This window comes from Corvus kubaryi, unplaced genomic scaffold, assembly GCF_017639235.1.
Source record: "Corvus kubaryi isolate FWS band 111438036 unplaced genomic scaffold, C.kubaryi_AGA036_p1.0 37382, whole genome shotgun sequence".
Classification (NCBI taxonomy): domain Eukaryota; kingdom Metazoa; phylum Chordata; class Aves; order Passeriformes; family Corvidae; genus Corvus; species Corvus kubaryi.
Window position 1 is genome coordinate 3090838 of NW_024581124.1, and position 22265 is coordinate 3113102.

The window sequence follows — 22265 nt, forward strand, 5'->3', positions numbered from 1 at the left end:
GGGCCCCGCGGGCCGCACTTACCGCGGACGCCGCGGGTTCCATTCGCTGCGGGCAGGAAGCGCGGGCGGGGGCGCCGCTACCAGCGCCGGCAGGAGACAAACCGCGTCCCGCCGCGCCTGCGCCAACACCCACCGGCCGCGCCGCGCCTGCGCCAGCGCCGCGCCTGCGCACAGCGGGGAGGCTGCCCGCGGGTCCTGTCGCGATAGGAACGGGTGCTAAGTTATATTTGTTGTAGTGAGGCAAGGGAGGGCAAGGACCGAGTGAAGGGTAGTTTATGTCCGCGCAGGGAGCGGGGCTGACGCTTCTCTTCAAGACACGGTGTAAAAATCCACACTTGCAGCTCGCGGGGCTTGTACTCCTCAGGACAGGAGAGACTGGGAGCGCCTGGAGCGGGGCCAGCCGAGGGAAACAAAGGTGATGAAGGGGCTGGAGCATCTTTCTTACGGGGAAAGGCTGAAGGAGCTGGGGCTATTCTGCCTCGAGAAGAGGCAGCTGAGAGGGGACCATGGGGTCTGTCAGTGCCTGCAGGGAGGCTCAGAGCACGGACATCTTAAAGCTTTTCTTTACATCAGCACGAGCACGGATCTGATTCTTGGATAGTAAACACACTATTTTACCTTAAGGCTAAAGGTCATCACAGAGCCTTTGACAAGAGAAAGGCCCCCACGAAATATATTCACGCTTAAGAGAAAAAAAATTCACCAATCAGGCCACCAAAGTGATTTACTATTAAATCTGGGAAAAATTATTGACAGTAGAATTAAACCTACAGAAACCTATTTGAGGAACTTCTTTTTCTAGTAGTCATTGTCATCAACTCAAAGTGATTCATATAGATTTGAGTATGCTCAGAATTCTGGTCTTTAGCATAGGCTTGTCTAACACGAAGAGGATGACCACCTGTGTTCTGGAATAAATACAAAGTGAAGGCTTAGGTACCAAAAATACATAATCAAAAATGCCCTGTCTCAAAATTCATAGTTATCAATAGTCTTGACTGAAGACAATTCATATCCTGCCATTTAAAATAAACAGCTCCCCTCCCTTACTTTTAACATTCTGGTAGTGCAAAATGATACATCCAAGGTAATATTGTCATAACATTGGGGAAATTTATATTCCTAAGCGTATGGAAATGTAATAAATAAAAGCTATATTAGTCATACTGTCAGGAAAAGGTATTTACTAACATTTGCTTGTATAGCAAGCTATTCAAAATTCTAAAATATGGTTATGTTTCTGCTTAGAAACACTCGTGTAGTACTGTAAAGCAATGAGGAATTTAAAAAATTAATAAATAAAAGACCCCAGAAGCCCCCAAGTCCTCACAATGCAAGCATGTTTCAACTTCAACTCATCTTTCCCTCCGGACCTGCAATGGTTTTTATGTAATGATTTTGCTTTGGAGAGTGATAAACATAGTTACAAGAGTTAACCACATCTCTGAGATGATCCAAGACCTTTAAGAAAAAAATGCAAATACCTGGCAAAGCACAGGACTGTGAAACAGTTTTACAACACAAGATACAATTTGGTTCAAAGCACTTCACAACCCGCAAGAGAGCATTTGGTAACTTAAATGTTTCGGAACAAGAACAGATCTATCGACACGCTCAAATTACCTGCCATGAGTGTTTCAGTATTTAAATTTGCACAGAACTGTTTGATGTAAATGGATCGGAAACAAGGCACTTTACAGAAGCCACTTGATGTACAGGAAAGTAAATACCAAATTTTTCTAAAGGTTTACATAAAAACAGAGAAATCCCCATACCTGGTCCACCAAGCTGGCCAGCTGTTCTGACTGAGTAGGAGCCATGGTGTTTCCTGTGTCATACAACTCTCCATCTACAGCATTTCTTAGACAGTCTCTCTTACAGAATCCTCTTTTCCATATGCAAAGCAAAGAACCTTATGGAAACATGTTTTGAAGTATTCAATAAGATAAGACATGATGTCAAAAAAATTTTAGTCATCCTAAAATCAAGTTTAGAAAAGTCAGATTGCAGATGTATTTGACAGCTTTTGCTGCAGGAGATGTTGCTTCTGAATGATTAAAACAATATCATTAAAGGGTAACTTTATCATTGGAACAAGCAAAGTTTTATTACTAGATATTGTTACCTTCTGATTTTCTATATGAGCTGACAGTTCAGGATTTCTACTGAATTTAACTGTGAACATATATCACTGGTTCCCAAACAAGCCTAGAAACAAATACACCACTACTTGTTCAAAATTCTGACTCAGATCAAGTAAAACACTTATTTTTTATGTATCATTAAATAACAACTGCTCACATTCTTAATGTTACAGTACCTGAGACAAAAAGTCTGTGGAACAATCACCTCAGTGAGCAGCCAGTTCTTGAATCAGATGTTCAATATTCTTTTTCAACAGCCTCTCTTCAACAGAATTACCACTTACAAGCCTGCAAGACAAAGAAAGCCATTACATTCCTTGTGCTCTCAGGACATCCTTCCAAGAAAAGAAACAGTCACTCAGGAGAAGCTTTCAAGTACATCTTAGAACTACACAAACAGCATCTCATCACTGGTGGATCTGAAATCCAGTGATAATCAAGAATGACATTTCTTGTTTACCAAGAGCTGAAAACACCCACGTTTATTTTGGCTGTCCTAACACAGAAGTCCAGATGGTTTCTTAGATGGAAGTGGGAGGGAAAGACACGAACAGAAGAGGCAGTGTGGAAAGGACATGATTTTCATTTTCCCTCTAGTCTGAAGGGAAGAAATATTATATAATCTTTGAAGGGATCTTAAAAGACCAAGTTACTTAAACTAGAAGGATGACCTCAACCCAAAATCCTAGTTTCACCCCAAACCATCTTCTCTCTATTTTTGATTTTAATACACCAGTAACTATTTCTTAGCATGAAAGTCACCTGTATATGTGGGTATCTCTGCCTGTTGCAATTTTGTCACACCATCCCTTAGTCTTTGTGTCCATCAGCAGATCTAAATCAATGTCACAGAAGACAACAATAATCACATCTGTGTGACTGACACCTGTGGAAGGAGTGTGGGAAGAAAGGACAGCACAGAAGACTCACTTGCCTTGGTTGAAGTTTTTAATGAATTCCTAAAATGGGGAAACAAGCAACTTAGGTACAAATTCACATTAATAAAGGATACATCTCTAAATAAACTTTTTCTTAACAGAGTGAGAAGGTTGGAAAAATTGCTTTCTTGTTACTTCCCCAACCTACATTAAGCATGCAAACATTTTAAGTTATCTGACTGCCCACATTACAGATCTACACAATTCATAATTAATCTGTCTACAATTAAAGCTATTAATTTATGGAGCAGTCAGCTAGATAAAAATCTAAAGATCTATTACAGTAATCACATCATGTCCTATGACTAAGCACACCTGAGTTGTTATTCCTGTAGCGCTCCATCATTTTTCTTGTCTGTTGTCTAATCAAATTCCTTCTGTTGTGCTGCCTTGTGTTGCTTTAAGGCAAAGTATTCTTTTGTGTTTTATACTGCATCTGACAGAAAGCATAACAATGCAATTTGGAGCAAAAAGTAAGAAAAACTTAACTATATTGTCAATGTTTGCTCAAATTGTAGGCCCCAGAGGATATAGAGAATCTTACTGGGGAGGGAAAGGAGCATACTTTCAATTTATCCTCAGGCAATGCCAGGGCACTCTATGAAAAACAGAAGCCCCTGGAGTAAGGCTGAGGAACTGCCAAGATAAAAACACCAACCACACTTAAAGTACTAACAGTGTAAATAGCTACAGATAATGAAAGCAAAAACAATTAATCAAATGGCTATTGTGAAATAAAACATCTGCATTTGAAGCACAAATTGCTCATAAATGTAGGATAACTAGTGGCATACTCCTTGGAAACACCCTAGATGCCTCATCAAATAGTAATATGACCGACATATTTCATATATAATTAGATATTTGTGCGGCAGCTACATACATAATTTGCTTCAATAAGTAAAGAAATTATGCAAATGAATCTTGCAAATGTATTAGACTTTCCTTTAGCATTTTCCCTCCCACTATGAGCATCTCTTCACTCCTAGCTTGAGTAAGAGATCCTCTTACCAGATAATGCCAGCTGTAAGCACCACTCACTAACTCTCACTCACATGAGGAGATGGAAGTTCAGGAAAAGCTCCAGGATGTCGAGCATTGCAATCACCTGTGTCAAAATCAGTACCTGCTCTCCCTCCACTTTCAGCTTCCAAAGTAGGCCAGCCAGAGTTTCCAGCTTGCCTAGTTAAAAAAGGAGAACCTGAAGGTTCTGCAGGTCACACTCACAATTAGAGAAAGCCCCTGCACACAGGTGTAACCAGTGGTGGGTGTTTAATACCTGAGTCATGCTGCACCATCTCTGTTCTTTGAGACTGAACTGCAAGAGTTTCATTCCATGGGTACATGTGTAAGGAGGATTTTCTCCATGCAAACATAGAGGAGCAACAGCTACAGCTGGAAACACACACAGATCTCTGCAAAACAAATCAAAACTTCATTATACTAAGTTTTAACTGCTTGGGCTATTAACTATTCAAAACCAGTAATATTTGCAAAGCAGCACAAAGCACCTGGCTAAATGTAATAGAAAGTAAATCAGGACATGAAGTTTAATGTTGACATCAAGTAAATGCAAAAACACTGAAGAGGAAATTGCCACTATCCCTAAAGTTACCAAGATAAGCTTACTACACTTCGTACTTTTTTTTGTCAGTATTAACACAACAAATGCAAGATATGTCAAAATAAAGTAGAATTGTTACATAACTAATAACAGTTGCCATGGAACTACTGAGAGTTTCAGATCCTAAAATGATCCAAAATTATACATCTGAGATGCAAATAGGTTCAGCATGAAGGAATGTAGCCTGCAAAAAGGATAAAACAAAACAGCTTATCTAGCATTTAGCATTTTACAGTTGTTCACTTAAATACCCTGTTAGGAGGGTACCACACACCCATCAAATCCATGCAAAGACTGCACATGGATTTGTCTCAATTACCTGGTCATAACATCCTTCAGGGCAATCTGTTGCTGCTTCAGTGTCAAAATGAGCTCCTGCAATGGATCCTTAGAACCTCTGAAGTGCTGGAACATGGAAGGCAATTTGCAAAGCCAGTCCAGCACCACTTGTTAATCCTGGCAGAACAATGCTGAGAGATTTTTCTTTCACTGATCCAAGAGCAAGTTTCCAACAGGTCTCTGCCATACAGGGGGGTTCTGAAACAACGACGCTCATTCCAGAAGTATAGTTTGTCCAGGTGTTCCTTTAGCTGTCTTTTTTTCTTCTGGGATATCCTTTAAATTCAAAATTCTTTTCTGAATCTATTGTGACCAGATAAAGCTTATGCAAAAAACAAAGTTGAAAATAAGGATAATTTAATTCATGTAAGAATTCTATGAATGACTATGAAAAGAGAAGAGAGCAGGAGAAAAGCTGACACTTGCGATACAAGGACAAATGTTAGCTTTGGTATTGTGATGAAAAATAAATCTGCTTTCCTACTCTATGCCTACTGGCAAAAATATTATTTTTAGTGAGTAATCTGAGCTGAAAGAGGTACCCAGCTGAAGAGCATATGGCAGGAGGGATTCTGCTTCTCTCAACATGCAGAAGAAACACGCTATACTGTAAAATTCAAGTACAGCAAATGCTCTGATGCTCCAGTCATCTCTGAAGGATTACATGGAAGGGGCATAACAGAACTCCCATATCCCTTAATCATCTTTGGAGCCTGGAGACAGCAAGAGAACTCCCCAAAAGATGTTAATAAGGGTCAAACTTCTTAACGGAGCAAAGCCTTATTTATGGGTATGGTTTCAAAACCACTGCAGTTGTAAGAGCTGACTTCACAATAACTGTTTTGTGTGCATCATTTCCAGGAACCCAAAGATGTCTAAACAGCAAAAGGATGAGTTCATTTTCTGTTTTACATATATACTTCAGCTATCACTTTAAATTCCTTAATTACATTAATTACGCTCCCTTCTGGCAGAAGAACCTAATAACACTAGTGCAGGACATCCTCCTTGTCACCTGTCACAGCCACGTGTCACACAATCTGTCTTGGGCTTCATTAACCATACTCTGCTTACATCAGGCTAATTTATTGTAAGATTTAACTCTACATTGCTCTACAGCAGAATTACGTTTGCTCCAAGACTCAAAACTGGACCCTCCCAACTTCTCTTCTGAGGGAAGACTCAAGAGCAAAAAACAAACAAGCTCAAAATTTAACATCTTTTCCTCCCCCTGCCCTCCCCTCTGCCCCCCAAAAATCTTCTTTAAGTGTTTTGCAAGTACATCTTAAACTTAAAATTAACTAGAAGGAGAAGATTTAATTATTCTGCTTAGGAAACTCTACTCCAGAAGTAATTTTCAGTGTTTGATCAAAACCACAAGTGACTTCAACTCTTGAGCATGGCAGGAAAGATCAAAACTGAGCCTTCATAAATGACAACAACCATTAAGGAATAAGAAGCCCTCCTCTTTCCCTCAGAAGACTGGCATACAGTCTTTGGCAGTGATCAGTTTGGGAAAAAAGGATAACAAGAGAAACAAATACTTCTGAACGAATCCTCTCAGTCCTCACAAATATGACCTGTTTTCACCTGTTACTTAAAAAAAACAAATTAACAAAAAATAAATCAATCACCTGAACACTACATACCTATTCAGTTTGAGCTTCCCTGGCTTAAGTCTGGATGATCAAGGGGAGCAGTAGATCTCTTCAATAAACTTTCCAGTTAGCTTCAGTTTTGGCAGCATTTGTGCTTCGTAGCAAGTAATTTGGTTTTCCATTCCAATCACATCAAAGAGAGACCAGTCTGTGTGCTTAAGTTATAGTAAAAGAAAAAAAAAAAAAACACCACAAAGTAAAAAAATATTTTATTACTATTCAGCTGCAGTTAAAAAAAATAATGGTAATAATACCACAGTATCTGAGAATGTTTAAAAAGCTCACAGCTGATGGCAGAATTAAAGTGGAACGTGGAAGAGCCAGGTGTCATGTGACTTTGCAGAGAGCAGCTGTTGTTACTTTAAAAGGTTCCAACAACCCACACCATGGAAATAGAGCATTATGCTCATGTTACCAGGAGTCACGAACAGGGCAGCACCCTCAAACGACAAGCTCTGCAGATAATTCAATGCTTCTGATTAAAACATTTGCCTTTGTAGAACTGGCATTCCAGACCCATCCATTTTCACCTTGACACACTAACCCTAAAATCAAACCATAAAATTATTTTAAGGTTTTACTCAATTCTATCTAAAAAGCATATTTCTAAAGAAAGAAAATAATTACAATCCCTTTAGGAGTACTGTCTAAAGTTTATAAACAGTGCAGAGGGAACCCCAAACTCTCAGATTCTCAGTGATCATATCCTAACCACGAAAATGCTGCCCATCCTTTTCTGGTTGAAAATATCAATTTCACATTACTCTCTTGGCAGTTACCATCTTTCATCTTCTTTCTTGAAAAAAAATCAGTTGCCATGCACTGCATTCCTTCCAAAAAGATAATCATGGTGTGATTTGTGCTGTGGGACCACATGGAGTTTGTTTCAGAGACCATAAACCTTCTTTCCTCAGTGCTGATATTCACTGAAGAATTTAATTTTCCTTTAAGTAAACATAATTAAACATGTTTCCTACTGCACAAGACAAAACCAAGACACTGTGAAAAATGTTAAAATGTTACATGGATGATCAATAGAAATGATTATTCAGTCCTTGGAAACATTCCACGGTGTTTGAAGTTGCACCTTATTAAAAGATAATGAATAATGCATTTTGTGCAGCTTTATGTAAAGTCTCTGAGGACTTTGTGAGGCAGCAGTAATAGGAAAAATCAGTAGAGAAGCTTGGGATGCAGTGGTACTCAATCCTGAGAACTTTTGTTTTTTCTCCTAAAATATAGCACCCCTAGATCTCATCAGAAGTGCAGGGCTGGTTCAGTGAGAAATTTCACAGAATTTAAATATGATGATGGCAGATGGCCAAAATTCTCTAAAAAGTTCATATAAAAATACATTTAGTTTCTGGCATTTTTATTAACACATGTAAGGACCCTGCAACTGCTGGCAAGTCAGCACAAGCAGCACAAATTTTCATTGTCATTCCCCCCTCCCCCCTTATTCTAAAATGGCCCATAAAAATTTAAAATAATGGATTCTGTTTAATTAAATCTCCTTCTAGGATTTCATTACAAGAACAAGTGCTACTTCCCTAGAGAACATATCTGATTCCTTCTCACCCCTTTCCTTTCTTCAAGAAAAATCACGTATGTGTGCAGCACTAATTAAAACCAAATGAGAGACACAGGTATCCACAGAGCATTCTAAATTTAAATGAACACAAAGTTTTATTGTAAAGAAAGATTCATACGCAGCTGAGCGAATTATCAGGCTTGGCAAAGTCATCTGCAAGAACTACTGGAATTATTTGCTCCTTTCTCCCCAGGTTGAAGTAAAAGTTTCTGCCCTCCACAAAGTCTCCACACAAAACACAAAGGTCAACACTCCCCATGCAAGCTGATATACAAATGTGATACCTGTTGTGGTGAGGGAACTGGAGCTGGGACCACACGAACATGGTTCTTATCCCAGCCTGCTGGTTGTACCTGCTGAGGCAGAGCTGGGTTCCTGCTGTGTGGACTGGGTAAGGAATTAAGCAAACTTGACAAATTTGGTCCATTTTGCTGTTGGTTTTCCTCCTAGCTAATCTGCTGAGCCACTTGAAGGACAGGAGGCATTCCACCTGCAGAGAGACTTTTAAAAATTGCAATTTCAGTAAAGAAAATAGTGAAATGACAGAGAGAACCAAAGAAAGTGGAAATACAGCCTGTTATATAGCTCGTGAAATCAACTTTGCACCACACCCCAATACACCTGTCTGAAAGCTCTGAAGATGTGACTCAATCAGCATGCCAGTCTAGGATGTACTTATCCACTCTTCAACCTGACAAGATCTTTGCTAACAACATCCTGCAGAAAGTTGACAACTACACAACCAATCTCTATCAGGGTATCAAATGACCAAAAGGGAAAAATTTCATGCAACAACATTAATTAAGAAAAGCAACAAATTAGGCTCAGAGGGTACAAATTTAAACCCAATGCATGGAAAATGAGATGTGCAGCACTTACTAGGATCTCTAAGAGTTTCTCCAGAGGGTTTTTAAAACATGTAACAATTGGTATTAGATATAAGGCTACAATTACAGAAAAGCTCATTAAAGCAATTATCTTTAATTACAAAGCTTAAAACTTACACTTAATCATAAGTCATTAATATATGCACTAGATGTATCAGCATTACTTTAAAGTTTGTGACTTTTTTTTTAATTGCTGTCAGAACTAATTATGAGTCTCTTTGTGAAGTACTATTTTGGAACTGAAATAAAGTTAACCTAATAAAGTATCTCGTTATCAATAAAACGGTGCATTGGACTACCACTTCCCAAGCTCTATCCACTCTTACCTCTGATTTAAATTTTACATTCACTTTATTTTCCTGTGGAATGGGTTTTATGGTTGCAGATTTGCTTCCTGCACAACTATAAAGGGAGTTGACTGACCTTTTAACCCAAATTAACCACTTGAATTCTTTATCATCCCAACAGATTTTTCCAGTTGCTTTATCTCTAGCAGTCAGACACGGAGAGTTCCTGAAGCACATCCTGAGTCTGGACTGGGCATGTTTGTACTTTGAAGAAGATGCAGGATGGTCAAGCTTTAGGCTTTCTCCATCCCACGGACTCATGGGCTGCAGTCACGGAGAGAGGCCGGTTCTGTCACACGCACGGGAGATGACGGAAGCTGTGACAGGAGGGTGATGTCTGGTGTCACTCCTCCCAGGTCCAGAGCTCCCGTTTCATAACGCAGAGGGGCGGGATGCTCCATGCTGTAAAGGACATTACAGCCCGGTACGCGGGCTATCAGCGCTGCCTCGGCACAGAGCAGGCGCTAACGCGGGGCTCGGCAGCGCGGCCAGCACCGGGAGCGCGGTGCCCTGGCCCCTCTCATCGCTGCGTGTCGCGTTTCTCCGCACCGGCACGAACTTTCCGCCACCGACGGATGTCCCCTGTCCCCGCTCCGCACTCCCCCGCACCACCCCCGCACACTCTGACCCGCTCTGCACACCCCTACCATCCCCGCACACCCTGTGCCACCCCCGCACACTCTGACCCGCTCTGCACACCCAGGCCCGCTCCGCACACCCCTACCATGCCTGCACACCCTGTGCCGCCCCGTACCACCCGCACCCCCCGTGCCACCCCCGATCCCCGGGCCCGCCCCCGCGCTCCCCTCACGCCCCGGCCCCGCCGCGCTCCGCCGCAGCGCCCCCTCACGGCCGCCCCTCGCCCCGCCCTCGGGCGGCCCCGCCCCTCCGGGCGCTCGGCGATACCATTCGCCTCTCACCGGGAAGGGGGGGGGGAGCACTCCCCACCCGCACAGAGGGGGGAGCCGCGACCTTTAAGTAGTTATTATTACTATTGTTGTTAATGGTTTTTCTCTCTCCAAATAAATTTTCTCCTTGGTTTCCAACTGTGGTGCATATCACAGCTTTGGTGCCTTTATTATAAGCAGATAAAGGTAATATTTTTTCAGATTGAAAGGCATAGAAAGATGGAGCTTTGGATAGAAGATAATGCAGGGTGGGTCAATATTATGGACCAGCAAGGGTTATAAATAAAAATCCAGGCAGAGACCCTCTCCAGAGCACTTCTACACACTTGCTGTCATAAAATCGAGCAACACCTTCATGATAAAATATAAAGCTCTAAAGAAAATGCAGATCAAATGAACATGGGAATCCTTTTTTAAAGGACAGCTGTGCCCCAAATAAATCCCCCAAAATCCTCACCAACCCAAAAAAAACCCCTGCAAAACCAAAAGAATAATTCCAGAAGGAACCATAAAATTAAAGGCTTTGGCCAAATACCACTAAATGTGAGAATGAAGAGTTGGCTCCTCATTTTCAGTAAGTCCCATATTACAAAGCAAGTCTCCACACAGACTCGGCTAGGGAAGTGTATCAAGCCTTTGTGCCAATATCCAAATGCTTGGAGCCTTGTTCCAACCCTTCAGTAGTGTTCTGCAGGCTGGTGAGGCAGGAGGGTGTCATTTCTTCTGCCACCTCCACGGCGAGTTGGAAACAAGAACTAGAAGTTAAACCACTGATGGAAAAAAGGAGCATGAACTCCAGAGTACACAATTCCTGGAAACACAAAAAATTAAAATCGATTCCCAGAGGATGGCAGTGCTCAGACATGTGCTTCCCATATCATTGCACACGTTCCTCATTCTGAGCAGCTTGATGGGATTGAAGAGTTCACACATCCAGGCTTGATTAAAGCCCAGAAGAATTCAGCACCATTTCTTTCACACATGCCAAGCCGATTCAACTCTGGATCCTGCAGATGGCTCAAGAGGATTTCCGGGTTACACCTCAGGCAGAGAAGGCCCAACTACACATGGAGCTGTGGATTTATATCCTTGAACCTGCCCAAGCACGAGGGCAATGCTGGGAGGATGACACCTTCCACAGAAAAGGTCTCATCTTGGAATGGATGGTTCAGCCCATTCCAAACTGAAGCCCTCTCACTGAGTAGGGAATCATTTCTTTTCGACCTGAAAAGCTCTAGAAAACACAGAAATTTGTTTCAATACCAAAAGAGTTCACAGCAGTCAGCACAATAATGAGCTCCTAACCCATCGTGTCTAAATCACAGAGTATTCTGAGTTGGAAGGGACCCACAAGAATCACTGAGTCCAACTCCTAAGAGAATGGCCCATAAAGGGATTGAATCCACAACCCTGGCATTTTTAGCACCACACTCTAACTAACTGAGTTAATCTCAGGGTCATTTATGTTATTCCATAGGAAAACCATGGATAACATAGAAAATAAGCTTAATGGTGCTTAGAGATTCAGTTTAAGTAAAGATAAATGATTAAAAAAAACCCCAAAAGCTCATGAAGTCGTAACTTAATAATAAAAGAGTATATTAAAATGATTTGCCCCACCTTTATGTAGAGAATGATACATATTTAAAATACTACTTTCCAAGTAAACATAATTAAAACATTATTCAAATAGCAGTTAAGATATCCTGCATTTCAAGATTCTTTTAGGAAGCTGCTTTCTCACTACACTGTTTTCAAGTATATCAGTCAGGTGAATCGATCAGTGGTATAAAAAGCTTCTGGTTTTTCTGCTGCACTGTCTTCCCCACCCAATTTCTCCTGGGCACCCAGTTCTCGTTCTGCAAGCACCCAAACTCCTGCTTCACTGGATTCTTGGATTTAGAAAGGCCACTTTTTTGTAGACAAAGGGAAGTGCAAGCAGCAAGGGTCCCACATCCAGCCACTTGCTGGCTCAGTCAGAATCATCGCCACAACCATCACTGCCTTCGGGATCGCTGCTCTTCTGCAAAGAAAAATGGGAAATGGTTTATCAGTACTGCATTTACATCCACAGACCAACCTAAACCAAAGATACTGGCTTTAAACCTCTCAAAAAGTATAAGAAAATAGTCCTGGACCCCAACTTCATGTCTTAGACCCATCTATTGTAGTAAATTTCTGGTGGCAAATTATGCTTTCTTGTAGCAAAAAAAGCACATTGGATTACAATTGCCAGCAGAGGAAATTTCTTCTCACTTAAATTTACAACTCCATAATTACAACCTGCAGTATGTGGGAAACATAAAAGTGGGATAGCAACATGAAATGCTGATATTTAAAATAAATGCAGGTGAGACAAGTTAACTGGTTTTTTATGCAAGTCCCTCAAAAGCAACTTTTTTTACATTGTCTAAAGCCAGATTTGAGAATTTTGTCTGCTGCAGAGAATTTATGTCCAACCTGTATTGCAGATATGCCAGGGCTCACTAACACTTGTTTAAAAGTGAAGTCACTTGCACAAAGTAGTACTAAAGAAAAACTACAAACTTAGAAACTTACAAGGAAGTTGGAAGTCAGAGATCTCTGCGAGCCACTCCTTCAGGAGTAGGTCAATATGGTGCAATTAATTTGGGGGGGTTTATGTATTTTTTTAAGTAAGTATTTTAACTGATATGACTGCTATCGAAGTATTTTTATAAAGAGAAGCTAGCATGGTATATGTCTACAGACCACATGTCTTTAGTTACTCCTTTTTCTTTCCCTCACCACCACTTGCTGAAAACACCAAATCCCACAAATTTAACACTGGCAGTTTAATATCTTACTACAAAACAAATTCCAAGACACTCACACAGCTGACTTCATACCAGCAAGCACAGCTCACTGAAGTGCAAACAGCCTGCAAAATCTCAGCAGAGTCTGTCATATCATGCCTTATTTATCCTTCCCACACAGCTTGTGCTAACTGTGAAGCCAAACCCAAACTTGGTCAGGTCTATCTGCAGGGAGCAGAACCTGCATCCTGCCAGGAACATGTCAGGGATTGGGAACCTGGCAGCACCAAGTGCTGCCAACATCACCAGCTGAAGGACTCCGAGCCACAAGGTCTCTTTGGGTCTCATTTAACCAAGCTAACGTGGCTTTTGCCGTGACCTCCTGTCACAAACACCCCTCCCACTGCTCCAGAACTCAGAAAAAATAACCCTGAGAAATTTATGGTATCCTGCTTGTGCTATTCAACAAGGCTGTAAGTTTTATGTTATGTGTTGAAACTCTTGAACTCAAGCAAAAAAAAAAGGCAGAGACATCATTAAACCTAATATTCTCCACCTGCTACACAAAATAAAGCTAATTTTAAGGACTCTGTTATATGAAAAAAGGTCACTATTCTCTCCTGAGTTCAACTGCAAAGAAGTTTTAGCCCTGCTCATCATTCATCCCTCAAGGACATGCCAGCCTTTGACTGAAATTTCCATTTTGCTGAAAGTGTATTCTACACCTTTGTTGTATTGCACCTTACAGCTCACAGGAGCTGCTGTTGCCACAAATCCAATTCCACAATATCCCAGTTATTCAGTAGCTGATCTAATGGCCCTATTACGAGCTCATGGCAGATTTATTTAAAAGAGCTGGTCCTAAATTTCCCTAATCCCAAACCTTATCTGGTAACAGGGAATTACACAAAATGAGAATTAGGCCAAAATCAGAGAATACAAAAAGCCATCAGGTATTTAAAGGAATCCTGAAACCTAGACCCCAAAGGCTGGCAATGTGTCCATAATTTGTTGCCAGTTTATGATTATGTAAATTGCTTGCGCTTAAAGCTTTCCTTCCTCCCTCATCAACTGCTCCCAGTAAAACCCTGTGAGAACACTTCTTTGTACAGTTCATTCCACTGCTCATCAAGTTCATCAAGTGCACAAAGACAGAAAAGATTATACACATTTCACACTCCAGATGACTGTCATCTTCCGCAGCACATTCATGGAAAACAAGAACGTTACAAAGGGAAGAGACGTTTCTTCAACTTGACAGCTTCCATTTGTAAAATAATGGCTTCAGTCATTACCTTTGAGTTTTTGTTGCTGGTTTGCATCTCAACAGCAGACGAGTTGAAGTCGTGAATGGGGAGGGTATTTAGCCAGTTTGCCATGGATTTCTCCTCCCTTTCCGTGTTGATAATGGTAGGATAGATGTACTGCTCTTTGAAAATAGCAATCTTCTCCTCCTCCTCTGTCCACTCCAGTGGCTCATGCAGCCCATCATTCCCAAAACGCCTGTTGTATTTTTCAAAGTGTACTTTCTCCAAAACCAGCCCAAGTCCTGGGGCTTTGGGGACGTCGACCTTCTCCTCTCCCCAGCTGCGTTCCATGATGGACTCAGCAGCATAACCTTTCACAATTGCTATCACCAGCCCAATCATCTTCCTGATCTGGTGCATCATGAAACTCTGACCTTTCACTTTGATCACCGCAAATTCCATATTTTCCCTGACAAAGGGCTCTCCACAGTACATCTCCATGATGTACCGCTTGGCACTGGGGTCCCTGGGGCCCTTCTGGGACGTGAAGTTGTGGAAGTTGTGTGTCCCTTTGTAGCAGGCCAGCAGTTTATTGACCCTTTCAAGGGTCTCTGTGTCCAGCCGATAAAGCTCTTCCTGCACAACATGGTCCTTATGGGCAAAGGCAAATGTTGGCAGCATGTAAGAGTAGGTTCTGGCATCACATTTGTTCTTGGAATTGAATCCCCCAGTGACTCTCTTCAGGCCTGGATTTAAAAGTGACATTAGGTTTTTCAATCAGTAGGTTACAGATTGATTGTGATCTCACTCCTACCAACAGGAATATTTTTTAAGTAAAACACAAACAAAAAATAGATTTAAGAGAACACCGATTTTAAGCTAACAGAAGCATGTTAAACTAAACCACTTGTAAGTAAAATTATAATGGTAAGGGAGAGACCTTCTGCAGGAGAAAGCTTCTCTTGAAAACATTTTCTCTGCCCATTTCAGTACTCTTACCCAGAATTCTGATGTGAGAAGGAAGATGATTATTGATCTTTTCTAAGATGTCATCTCTTAACCTGACCTTCAGTGATACAATCTGCCCAGCTGCAGACACACCCTGTAAAAACCATAAAACACAAAACCCCACATAATTACGTACTTTGGAAGCTCTGGGATAGCACCTGCAGAATTGAAATAGCTGAATAACAAGTTTATTTGCTTGTACTTTAGTTTAACAGTGGACAAAAGGAGAAGTTTCAAGCCACATTCACTGTGAGTAGCACTTGCTGCTGGATCTCCCTCTGGACAATGCTTTACCAGTCCATCCCAGTAGCAGTGGTGTGCAAACCCCAGAGTTTAGGAGAGCACAGCCCCTACCCAATGTACCTTATCTGTTCGAGCACACCGCTGGAAAGACATCTTCTTCATATCTTCCCCGTGGTTTTCTGGGATGCATCCTGACTGAACAAGGGCAGAGACTAAGTCATCTTCAATTGTCTTGAACTGTGAAGATCCCACATTTCTCTAAGAGGAAATATGTAGCAAAAATAAGGAATAGAACAAATAGTAGTAATTGGATAACTGAAGACAGCAAATTTGTTAATCACACATTGTTGTGAAATTCTTTAAAAGACTTCCCTTCACAGCCTAAAGAGCACTGCCATTCTCTAACAAAACTAACTGTATTTTACCAGGGAGTGTTAATAAAACATCATCCTTATTTAGCTGTTACTGTTACGGCAAATAAAGGCTCATTTCTGATTTCACTGTGCAACACTTCTGGAGTTTTTTGACAATTCCTTCAACTGCATGAAAGAGCACCAATGAAATACTGTCCCAGCGCCTGCAAGTTAACAGCTGCTGCTCCAAACCCAGCCTTTGCAAATTCTGCTTCTAGAAATTAGATTGGCTTCTTCTGCTCAGTTCACCTGATGTGCCTGTAAGCATGAGGTTTTACTGCTGGTGAACAAACCTCCTTTGATGTACAAACAGAAAAGGCTCCCTTCCCTGTCTGTGTGCAAGATTGTCAGTCATTCCTTGGAGCTTCTGAAGTATTCCTTAAGTGTATGGAGCTTGCAGTACGTGGAGAGGAGCAGCAGATGGAGCAGGATCACCCTCGCTGCCAGCTCTGTCACAGAGCACCCTGCACGGGCAGGTCTGGTGCTATGACAAAGCACAGTCCCTACAATCATCAGAGATGCACCATTGACTTTTTAAAATTAAGTTACTACCGAGCCATTTGAATCCATCCATACACTGTTCCTGCCCCAGCTTTTCACACTGCAAATGCTCAACTGTTTCCCTACCCAGGCACTGTGACTGCAGTTATAAACCTAACAGACTCCAAAACAAAAAATAAGCTGGATATGTTGCTTTGCCAAACTACATACTTGCATCCCATGGTAGCCTTTCCCAGAATATGCCATCAAGAGCACAATCTTCCTTTTGGGTGACTTCTTATTCTGATCCTCTGCATCTTCCTCATCCGCATTACCCTTCAACCTTTTGTTTTGATGCCCGTTTTCTTCCAGCCTTTGAATCACCTCGCTGCTGCTGTTGAGTCTCTTTGTCTGGCTGGAAACCGCTGCTCTTAAATCCTCAGCCATTTTAAGAACCTGCAGGAAAACAACCACAGATGGGATGAGCATGAATGGCATGAAACTCGGGCAGAAAGCGACAGCTCCATCCCTCGGGGCCCAGAAAGGGACAGCACATGAACAAGTCGGAGGCAGGAAGGGCGAGCACCACTGTCCCTCCCCCTAGACCGTGTCACCGTTCCCTGGAGAAGGAAGGCAGGGCCTGCGCTGCCTGGACACCCGGCGGGCCGGCTGAGAAGGCCGGCAGGGCGAGTGGCGATGGGCCCACCCGGCCCGGTCCGTTCCCAAAGCAGGGCGGGGTGCGGCAGGGCCCAGCGGTACCCACGCTGCGCTGCCGCCGCCACGGCCCGGCGCACGCCGCGCTCCCCGGGACGGAGAGGCCGCAGCTCACGACCCTGAGCCCCCACCGCAGCATCGTCCCCGGATCCGCCGGGCGGGAGAGGCCGCGGCCACCGCCCTCAGCCCCGCGCCCGCCGCCGCCGCCACTTACACGGGCGCTGCGGAGCGACGCCGCCGCGCGGGACACACACGTGCGCCGGGTACGGCGGCCGCGCGGGGACACGGCGGGAAGGGCGAAGGCAGCGGGGCGCCGCCGTGAGGGGCAGCGCCGTGAGGGGCAACGCCGTGAGGGCTCCGTACAGCAAACCGAGCCCTTCCCGGATCTCCCTCTGGAGCTAAAAAGGGATGGCGTGTAGAGCCAGGTCTCCTCGGAATTCCCAGCCGGGAGAGCTCGCCCTGCTCCAGTGCTGGCAGTGACCAGGGTGGGGTATTGCCCTGCTCAGCCCCGCCTCCCGCACACGGGCTTTCGCGCAAAAAGTCTGGCAGATTGTTAAATCAAGGAAGAGCAGGGGAAAAGGCAAACGAACAAATACATTCCGGTGGTACGTGGTGGCTGTGTAAGTAAAGCAACCCGTTTTTCCTTATCCGTGGGCAAACAGGCACTGACAGCACTACAGTCCCGGTGAGGGGAGGACAAGGGGGAGGGAACAGTTCACAGGGTACACAGGTCTGCAGAAAAAGCTCACGGTTCCCTTCCCAGAGGGATCTCACATTGGATCCCTTTTCCACACACCTTCTGTTCATGCCAGTGTCGAGCATGGGCCTCTCTATTCCCACTTCCCCTCAGTTTTTCCTCCAGCCAGCTTGCTCACGCAGTCCTCGTGCTCATGTTTTGTGCGGCAAGTTTTATCTGTAGTGATGCACTTCATGGGGAAGCTGAGCACAACAGGAGCCCTTACCAAGCCACAGCATGTACCTCCCAAAAAGCCAAATGCACCTGGAATAGTTTTTTCTCCAGTGCTCTGTAGGATGGAGCTATCCAGTGAGGATGTGGGTTCCCTGGCACGCTGCGAGATTAGTGTAGGAGAGCTCCATTTATCCATTCAGATGGAATATGGAAGGATTGACACTTCCAAGCTGGCCAGATTATCGCAGACCTGTTATTTCAGCTAATAAGGGGAAGAAATGCAGCATGTCCTTTTTTGAACTGACACTTCTGAGTTATTTCAGGAGCGGGATAGAGCAATGGGAAGATTTATCACAGGGTCCCAGCTGCACTTTGTTTAGAGAAGTGATAAAAGATGGCCCGTCACAGTGCAGTGCTGCTGCCAAAAGAAACAGGAATACAAATTTCTCTATCAGTGCAAACAGAGTGTCTGAATCTTTTTTTGCCTCATTTCCTTAGGAAGTGGAGCTTATGCAATTGCACTGTCTGTCCACCACATCCCTTCCTCCTCCTTCCCTGCCCTGATTTCTGAGTTTGGCTCATTTCAGTAAATTTGAGAGAGGGAAGAAGGCAATATGGAAAACAGTGATGGGATAGGAGAAAGACTTGCATGGATATCCCATGAGGGAAAAAGCTTTGGTATCCCAGTTCCTTACCCATTCTATGAGCAGCCAAGAAGCTTCAAAGCAGGCAGCACAAGCTGTGCTCTTAACCTGCCGCAGCACATACTGGCTCTTCCCTTTTCAGACTTGTATATTTTATCTTGAAACACCTATATAAAATTTATCTATTTTATCTTGCTACCAAAAGCAAGGAGAAACCGAAGTGACTTGTCAGAGTTGCTGCTGCTGGTGCGTTCTGGGGGAGTCAGACTCTCAAGGATGGGAAGGCAGACGCTCAAGGAGGTCTCGAGTTCACTCGGCACTAAAATCAGCATCGTCAAAACTCTCTACGTACCAACCATCTGGGGCCTCACAGACAAGTGACCTTTGTCGAGCGGGGAGCAGCATGGCTGCAGGACGGGGGGTTGGCATGTTTTTTGAGGCAGTTAATTTAATTCTCGTAACGATGTCAGTGTCACTCTTCACCCCAAATTGCGCGGGGTGCCCGGGCGGCGGCCGCCTGCAGATGGGGCTCTGGCAACGCGAACCGGCACCTCCCTGCCTGTCCTGGGAACACGCACAGCCCTGGCTCCACAGCTGTCCCCTGCCAGGCACCTCTGGCACGCAGCTCCCACTCCTACCAGCCTGGGGACACTGCGGGCTGTCCCCTCCGGCTGGCAGAGCAGGGCCCATGGCCCCACTGCAGCGGGCTGTCCCCTCCCTGAGCGGCCTGTTCCTGCTCTGCTGTGGCAATGTCACCCCAGCAACTTCCTCATCTTCCTCCCCAAGGCCTGCTTTGAAAAAGGAGAGATTTACTTCAAGAGGATTTGCTTTCAATTCACAGAGAAAATTCCTTTTAAATCAATGAAAAAGGCTCCAAGGAAACACTGTGTTTTGAAAGACACTTTTTTCCAATTTTTTTCTGTTAAAGGGGAGAAAAAACTGCTAAACTGATCTTTAGTGAGTTTAAGGGCTTTGCTGCACAGCACTAGAAGTTCAGGAGATGCCAAACGTTGTGGTTAAAAGCCATTTACATCCATGTTGGGAACTGGTGACATGCTGAACTCAAGGGACAAAGAGCACCTTATCCTGCTCCTCCCCGGCAGTTGTGTATTGGGCATTAGCTGGAAACATGAAGAAAAATTGTGCACATTTGGGAACTCAGTTATTTTCTGTCCATGGTAAGGGGAAACCTGTGTTTGACATTTGCTTCAGCTCCTTCTTAGAAATACACTATTTAACATGTTTTCTGAAAGCATTCAAATCCCTTGCCAGGTTCCAGCTCCCAGGAGGGGGGGTGGTTCTGACTCTATTGTCCCTAAAACGGCTGTTTTTAGAAAGAAATGTCCCAGGGAAGTCTGTATCTCTGCACTACATGCTATTCCTCACCCAGGGAATGGCACCCATGCTCAGTGCTACATTTATGGCAATAAATCTAAATAAATCCAACTGCTAGCATTTCTCTGGAGAGCATTAGCTCCTGCCCTGCAGAGCGACGCCAGGGTATTGTCTCCCTGCACACAACCCTTCCCCTCCTTCAGCAAAAACCCTCCCTGGAGTGTGAGGTGACCAGGCACAGTGGGCCACTGCAGAGAAGCCAACGTCGAGTTAAACACCAGAATGCTGAAATGTGCTGTGAAGGAGTTAACTCCTCGTGAAATAAAGCTTTAAAAGAGCTGGAAGCGGAATAACTGATCTTTGTATCGCCCTGGTTCAACACACACCCACCCGTTTCTGCTTCCTTGATGTCACTGTCACCTCTGGTCTTTCAGAGTTGAATGAGTGTGTTTTTGCTGACGTACTTACCAACAACTAAATATAAAATGCGGGAACAAAGCCAAACGCCCTGGAAGAATTGCTCGGGTTTGTTTTCTCCTAGAATCAACAGCAGCATGACGTCACAGGCGACATCTAGAAAGTTGTGCAATTTCCACTGGTGCTTTTGAACTATCCAGGTCCCATGGTGCAGTGCTTTTAGAAGAGACTGTGTATTTCTGTTGTTGAAGTTTTCCCTGCTAGCACTTTCCCCCTCTGCTCTGCTGCCTGTGAGAGTCCCATGCATTCAGCAGAGATGTCTCTATCCACACAGGCATGTGACACAGAGTGGTCCCTCTTTTGTTTGGCTACAGTGTTTACACCTGAACCTTTGAAATTCTTCATGGGGCAGCTTCAAAAGAAACCCTCTCCCTCACCCCCAGCATCAGAAACTTTTACATTTATATATTCTACTGCTATCCCATGCTGCAGGGAACAAATATACATGAGGGTTTTCCACAAAACGGAAAAAATGTTAAAAAAAAAAAACCAAAGAAAACTCCCCAAACCCTCAAAAAAGACCCAAGTGTGCTGAGCTGTCAAACTTTAAGCAACAGCAGCATTTTTAATTATTTAGCTCTGACCAGCTTTCCAAGGGCTGCCGTGGGTTCTTGCCCAGGTTGTACCACCGCATTTTCACCACACAGAGCTCCAGTTTCTCAGAGTTGTCCCCAGCACTGATGGTGCTGCAGCTCCGCAGGGAGAAGGGACTGACTGTCCCTGCATGTGAGTCAGCATCAAAAAGAGCCCAGCATTTCCAGGCAGGACTGTTCTCACAGAGCAATTCCCTGGTGTGGGAAAGGCAGGGGCAGGAAACAGACATTATAAACAGGGCAGAGCAAGAAAAAAACCAAACAATTCCAGCTCTTGGTAAATGGTGATTTTGAAAGAAGATTTTTTCTCACAAAACCACAACACTGTGCAGTAACTGTGGGGTGATGCTGCATCACACAGGGGCTGGTGGGCAGGACTTTCCCCAGTGATGCTCACGGGCAACAGTAACACACAGAGTTCAGCAAGTTTTGGGAAATGTTGGGTGCAATTACAGTATTTGGCTCATGAAAGTTTGCAGCTGTGTTGCTGAAATTTCTGCAAGAATGGAAGGACTGGACTGGTAAATTCAGCACCTCTCTCCAGCCCCAGATGCAGGGCTTAGCTTTTCCTCCTAGAGCATTCCAATCCAGACAGAGCAGGGGCCCGTCCTTCACAGGACCAACACTCTCAGCATCCTCACTGTCCCTTTTGCCATGTTCAGTGACTTTTTGCAAAGCTACGTGGGCAAGAGAATTCTAAGCCATGAGCCTGCTCTGTTCAAAAAACAAAACTGCAGTGAGTACAAACACATGATGATATCACACTTCAAGTCCCTTTCTTGTTCAGCAACAAGCCTGCCGACTCAGACAGTATGATCCCGCAAATACTGAAATATGGATGGAATTTAAGCATCCAACTGGCTGGGGAGGGGTCTGCTATCAACTTGTGACAGTTCCTAACCACTGCAGGAGGAGAGGACAGGTCATATGGACAGAGAAACCAGCAATTACAGCTCCCACCCAGCAATTGGCTTCAACTTTTCCCAAATTC

At 43.8% G+C, this 22265-nt stretch overlaps 2 protein-coding genes and 1 non-coding gene across 21 annotated transcripts in view; all 3 read right to left on the bottom strand.

Annotated features, from left to right (window-relative positions):
• EP400 (E1A binding protein p400) overlaps window positions 1–10142 on the bottom strand; it is a 57953-nt gene extending 47811 nt beyond the window's left edge. For 14 of the 15 annotated variants that reach the window (XR_006017211.1, XM_042035222.1, XM_042035221.1 and 11 more), the window contains exon 1: window positions 23–130. The gene's annotated coding sequence lies outside the window, so the exon portion shown is untranslated. Of the gene's footprint in view, window positions 1–22; window positions 131–1775; window positions 1913–2320; window positions 2433–2906; window positions 2980–3074; window positions 3104–3397; window positions 3519–4093; window positions 4265–4361; window positions 4498–5025; window positions 5322–6694; window positions 6859–8578 lie in introns of those variants that run through there. The other variant, XM_042035212.1, reaches the window with a different exon arrangement.
• Window positions 3581–3719, bottom strand: LOC121667965. Its single transcript, XR_006017212.1, has one exon. It is a non-coding gene; the product is annotated as a small nucleolar RNA SNORA49 (small nucleolar RNA).
• A 425-nt stretch (window positions 10143–10567) lies between the features above and the next one.
• On the bottom strand, window positions 10568–17800 carry PUS1 (pseudouridine synthase 1). Of its 5 annotated transcripts, none has more exons than XM_042035021.1 (6): window positions 17530–17800; window positions 16833–17057; window positions 15829–15966; window positions 15457–15559; window positions 14506–15203; window positions 10568–12459 (listed from the first exon to the last, which is right to left on the bottom strand). In XM_042035021.1, exons 2-6 carry the CDS (start codon window positions 17046–17048, stop codon window positions 12409–12411), a joined length of 1206 nt encoding a protein of 401 aa, XP_041890955.1. In that variant the 5' UTR covers window positions 17049–17057; window positions 17530–17800; the 3' UTR covers window positions 10568–12408. The 5 variants fall into 5 exon arrangements, with proteins under 5 accessions (XP_041890955.1, XP_041890958.1, XP_041890956.1 ...); XM_042035024.1 differs by lacking the exon at window positions 17530–17800 and adding an exon at window positions 17447–17502; XM_042035022.1 differs by lacking the exon at window positions 17530–17800 and adding an exon at window positions 17365–17450.
• Window positions 17801–22265: the final 4465 nt, after the last annotated feature.

Bases quoted from the DNA above. Each gene is read 5' to 3' on its own strand.
- PUS1 (XM_042035020.1), bottom strand. From the start codon at position 17,099: ATGCCATTCATGCTCATCCCATCTGTGGTTGTTTTCCTGCAGGTTCTT. The intron at 15,967-16,832 runs GTATGTAGTTTG...ATTTCCTCTTAG, and splicing joins AAGGCTACCATGGGATGCAA to AGAAATGTGGGATCTTCACA. The intron at 15,560-15,828 runs GTACATTGGGTA...TGGTTTTTACAG, and splicing joins GGTGTGCTCGAACAGATAAG to GGTGTGTCTGCAGCTGGGCA.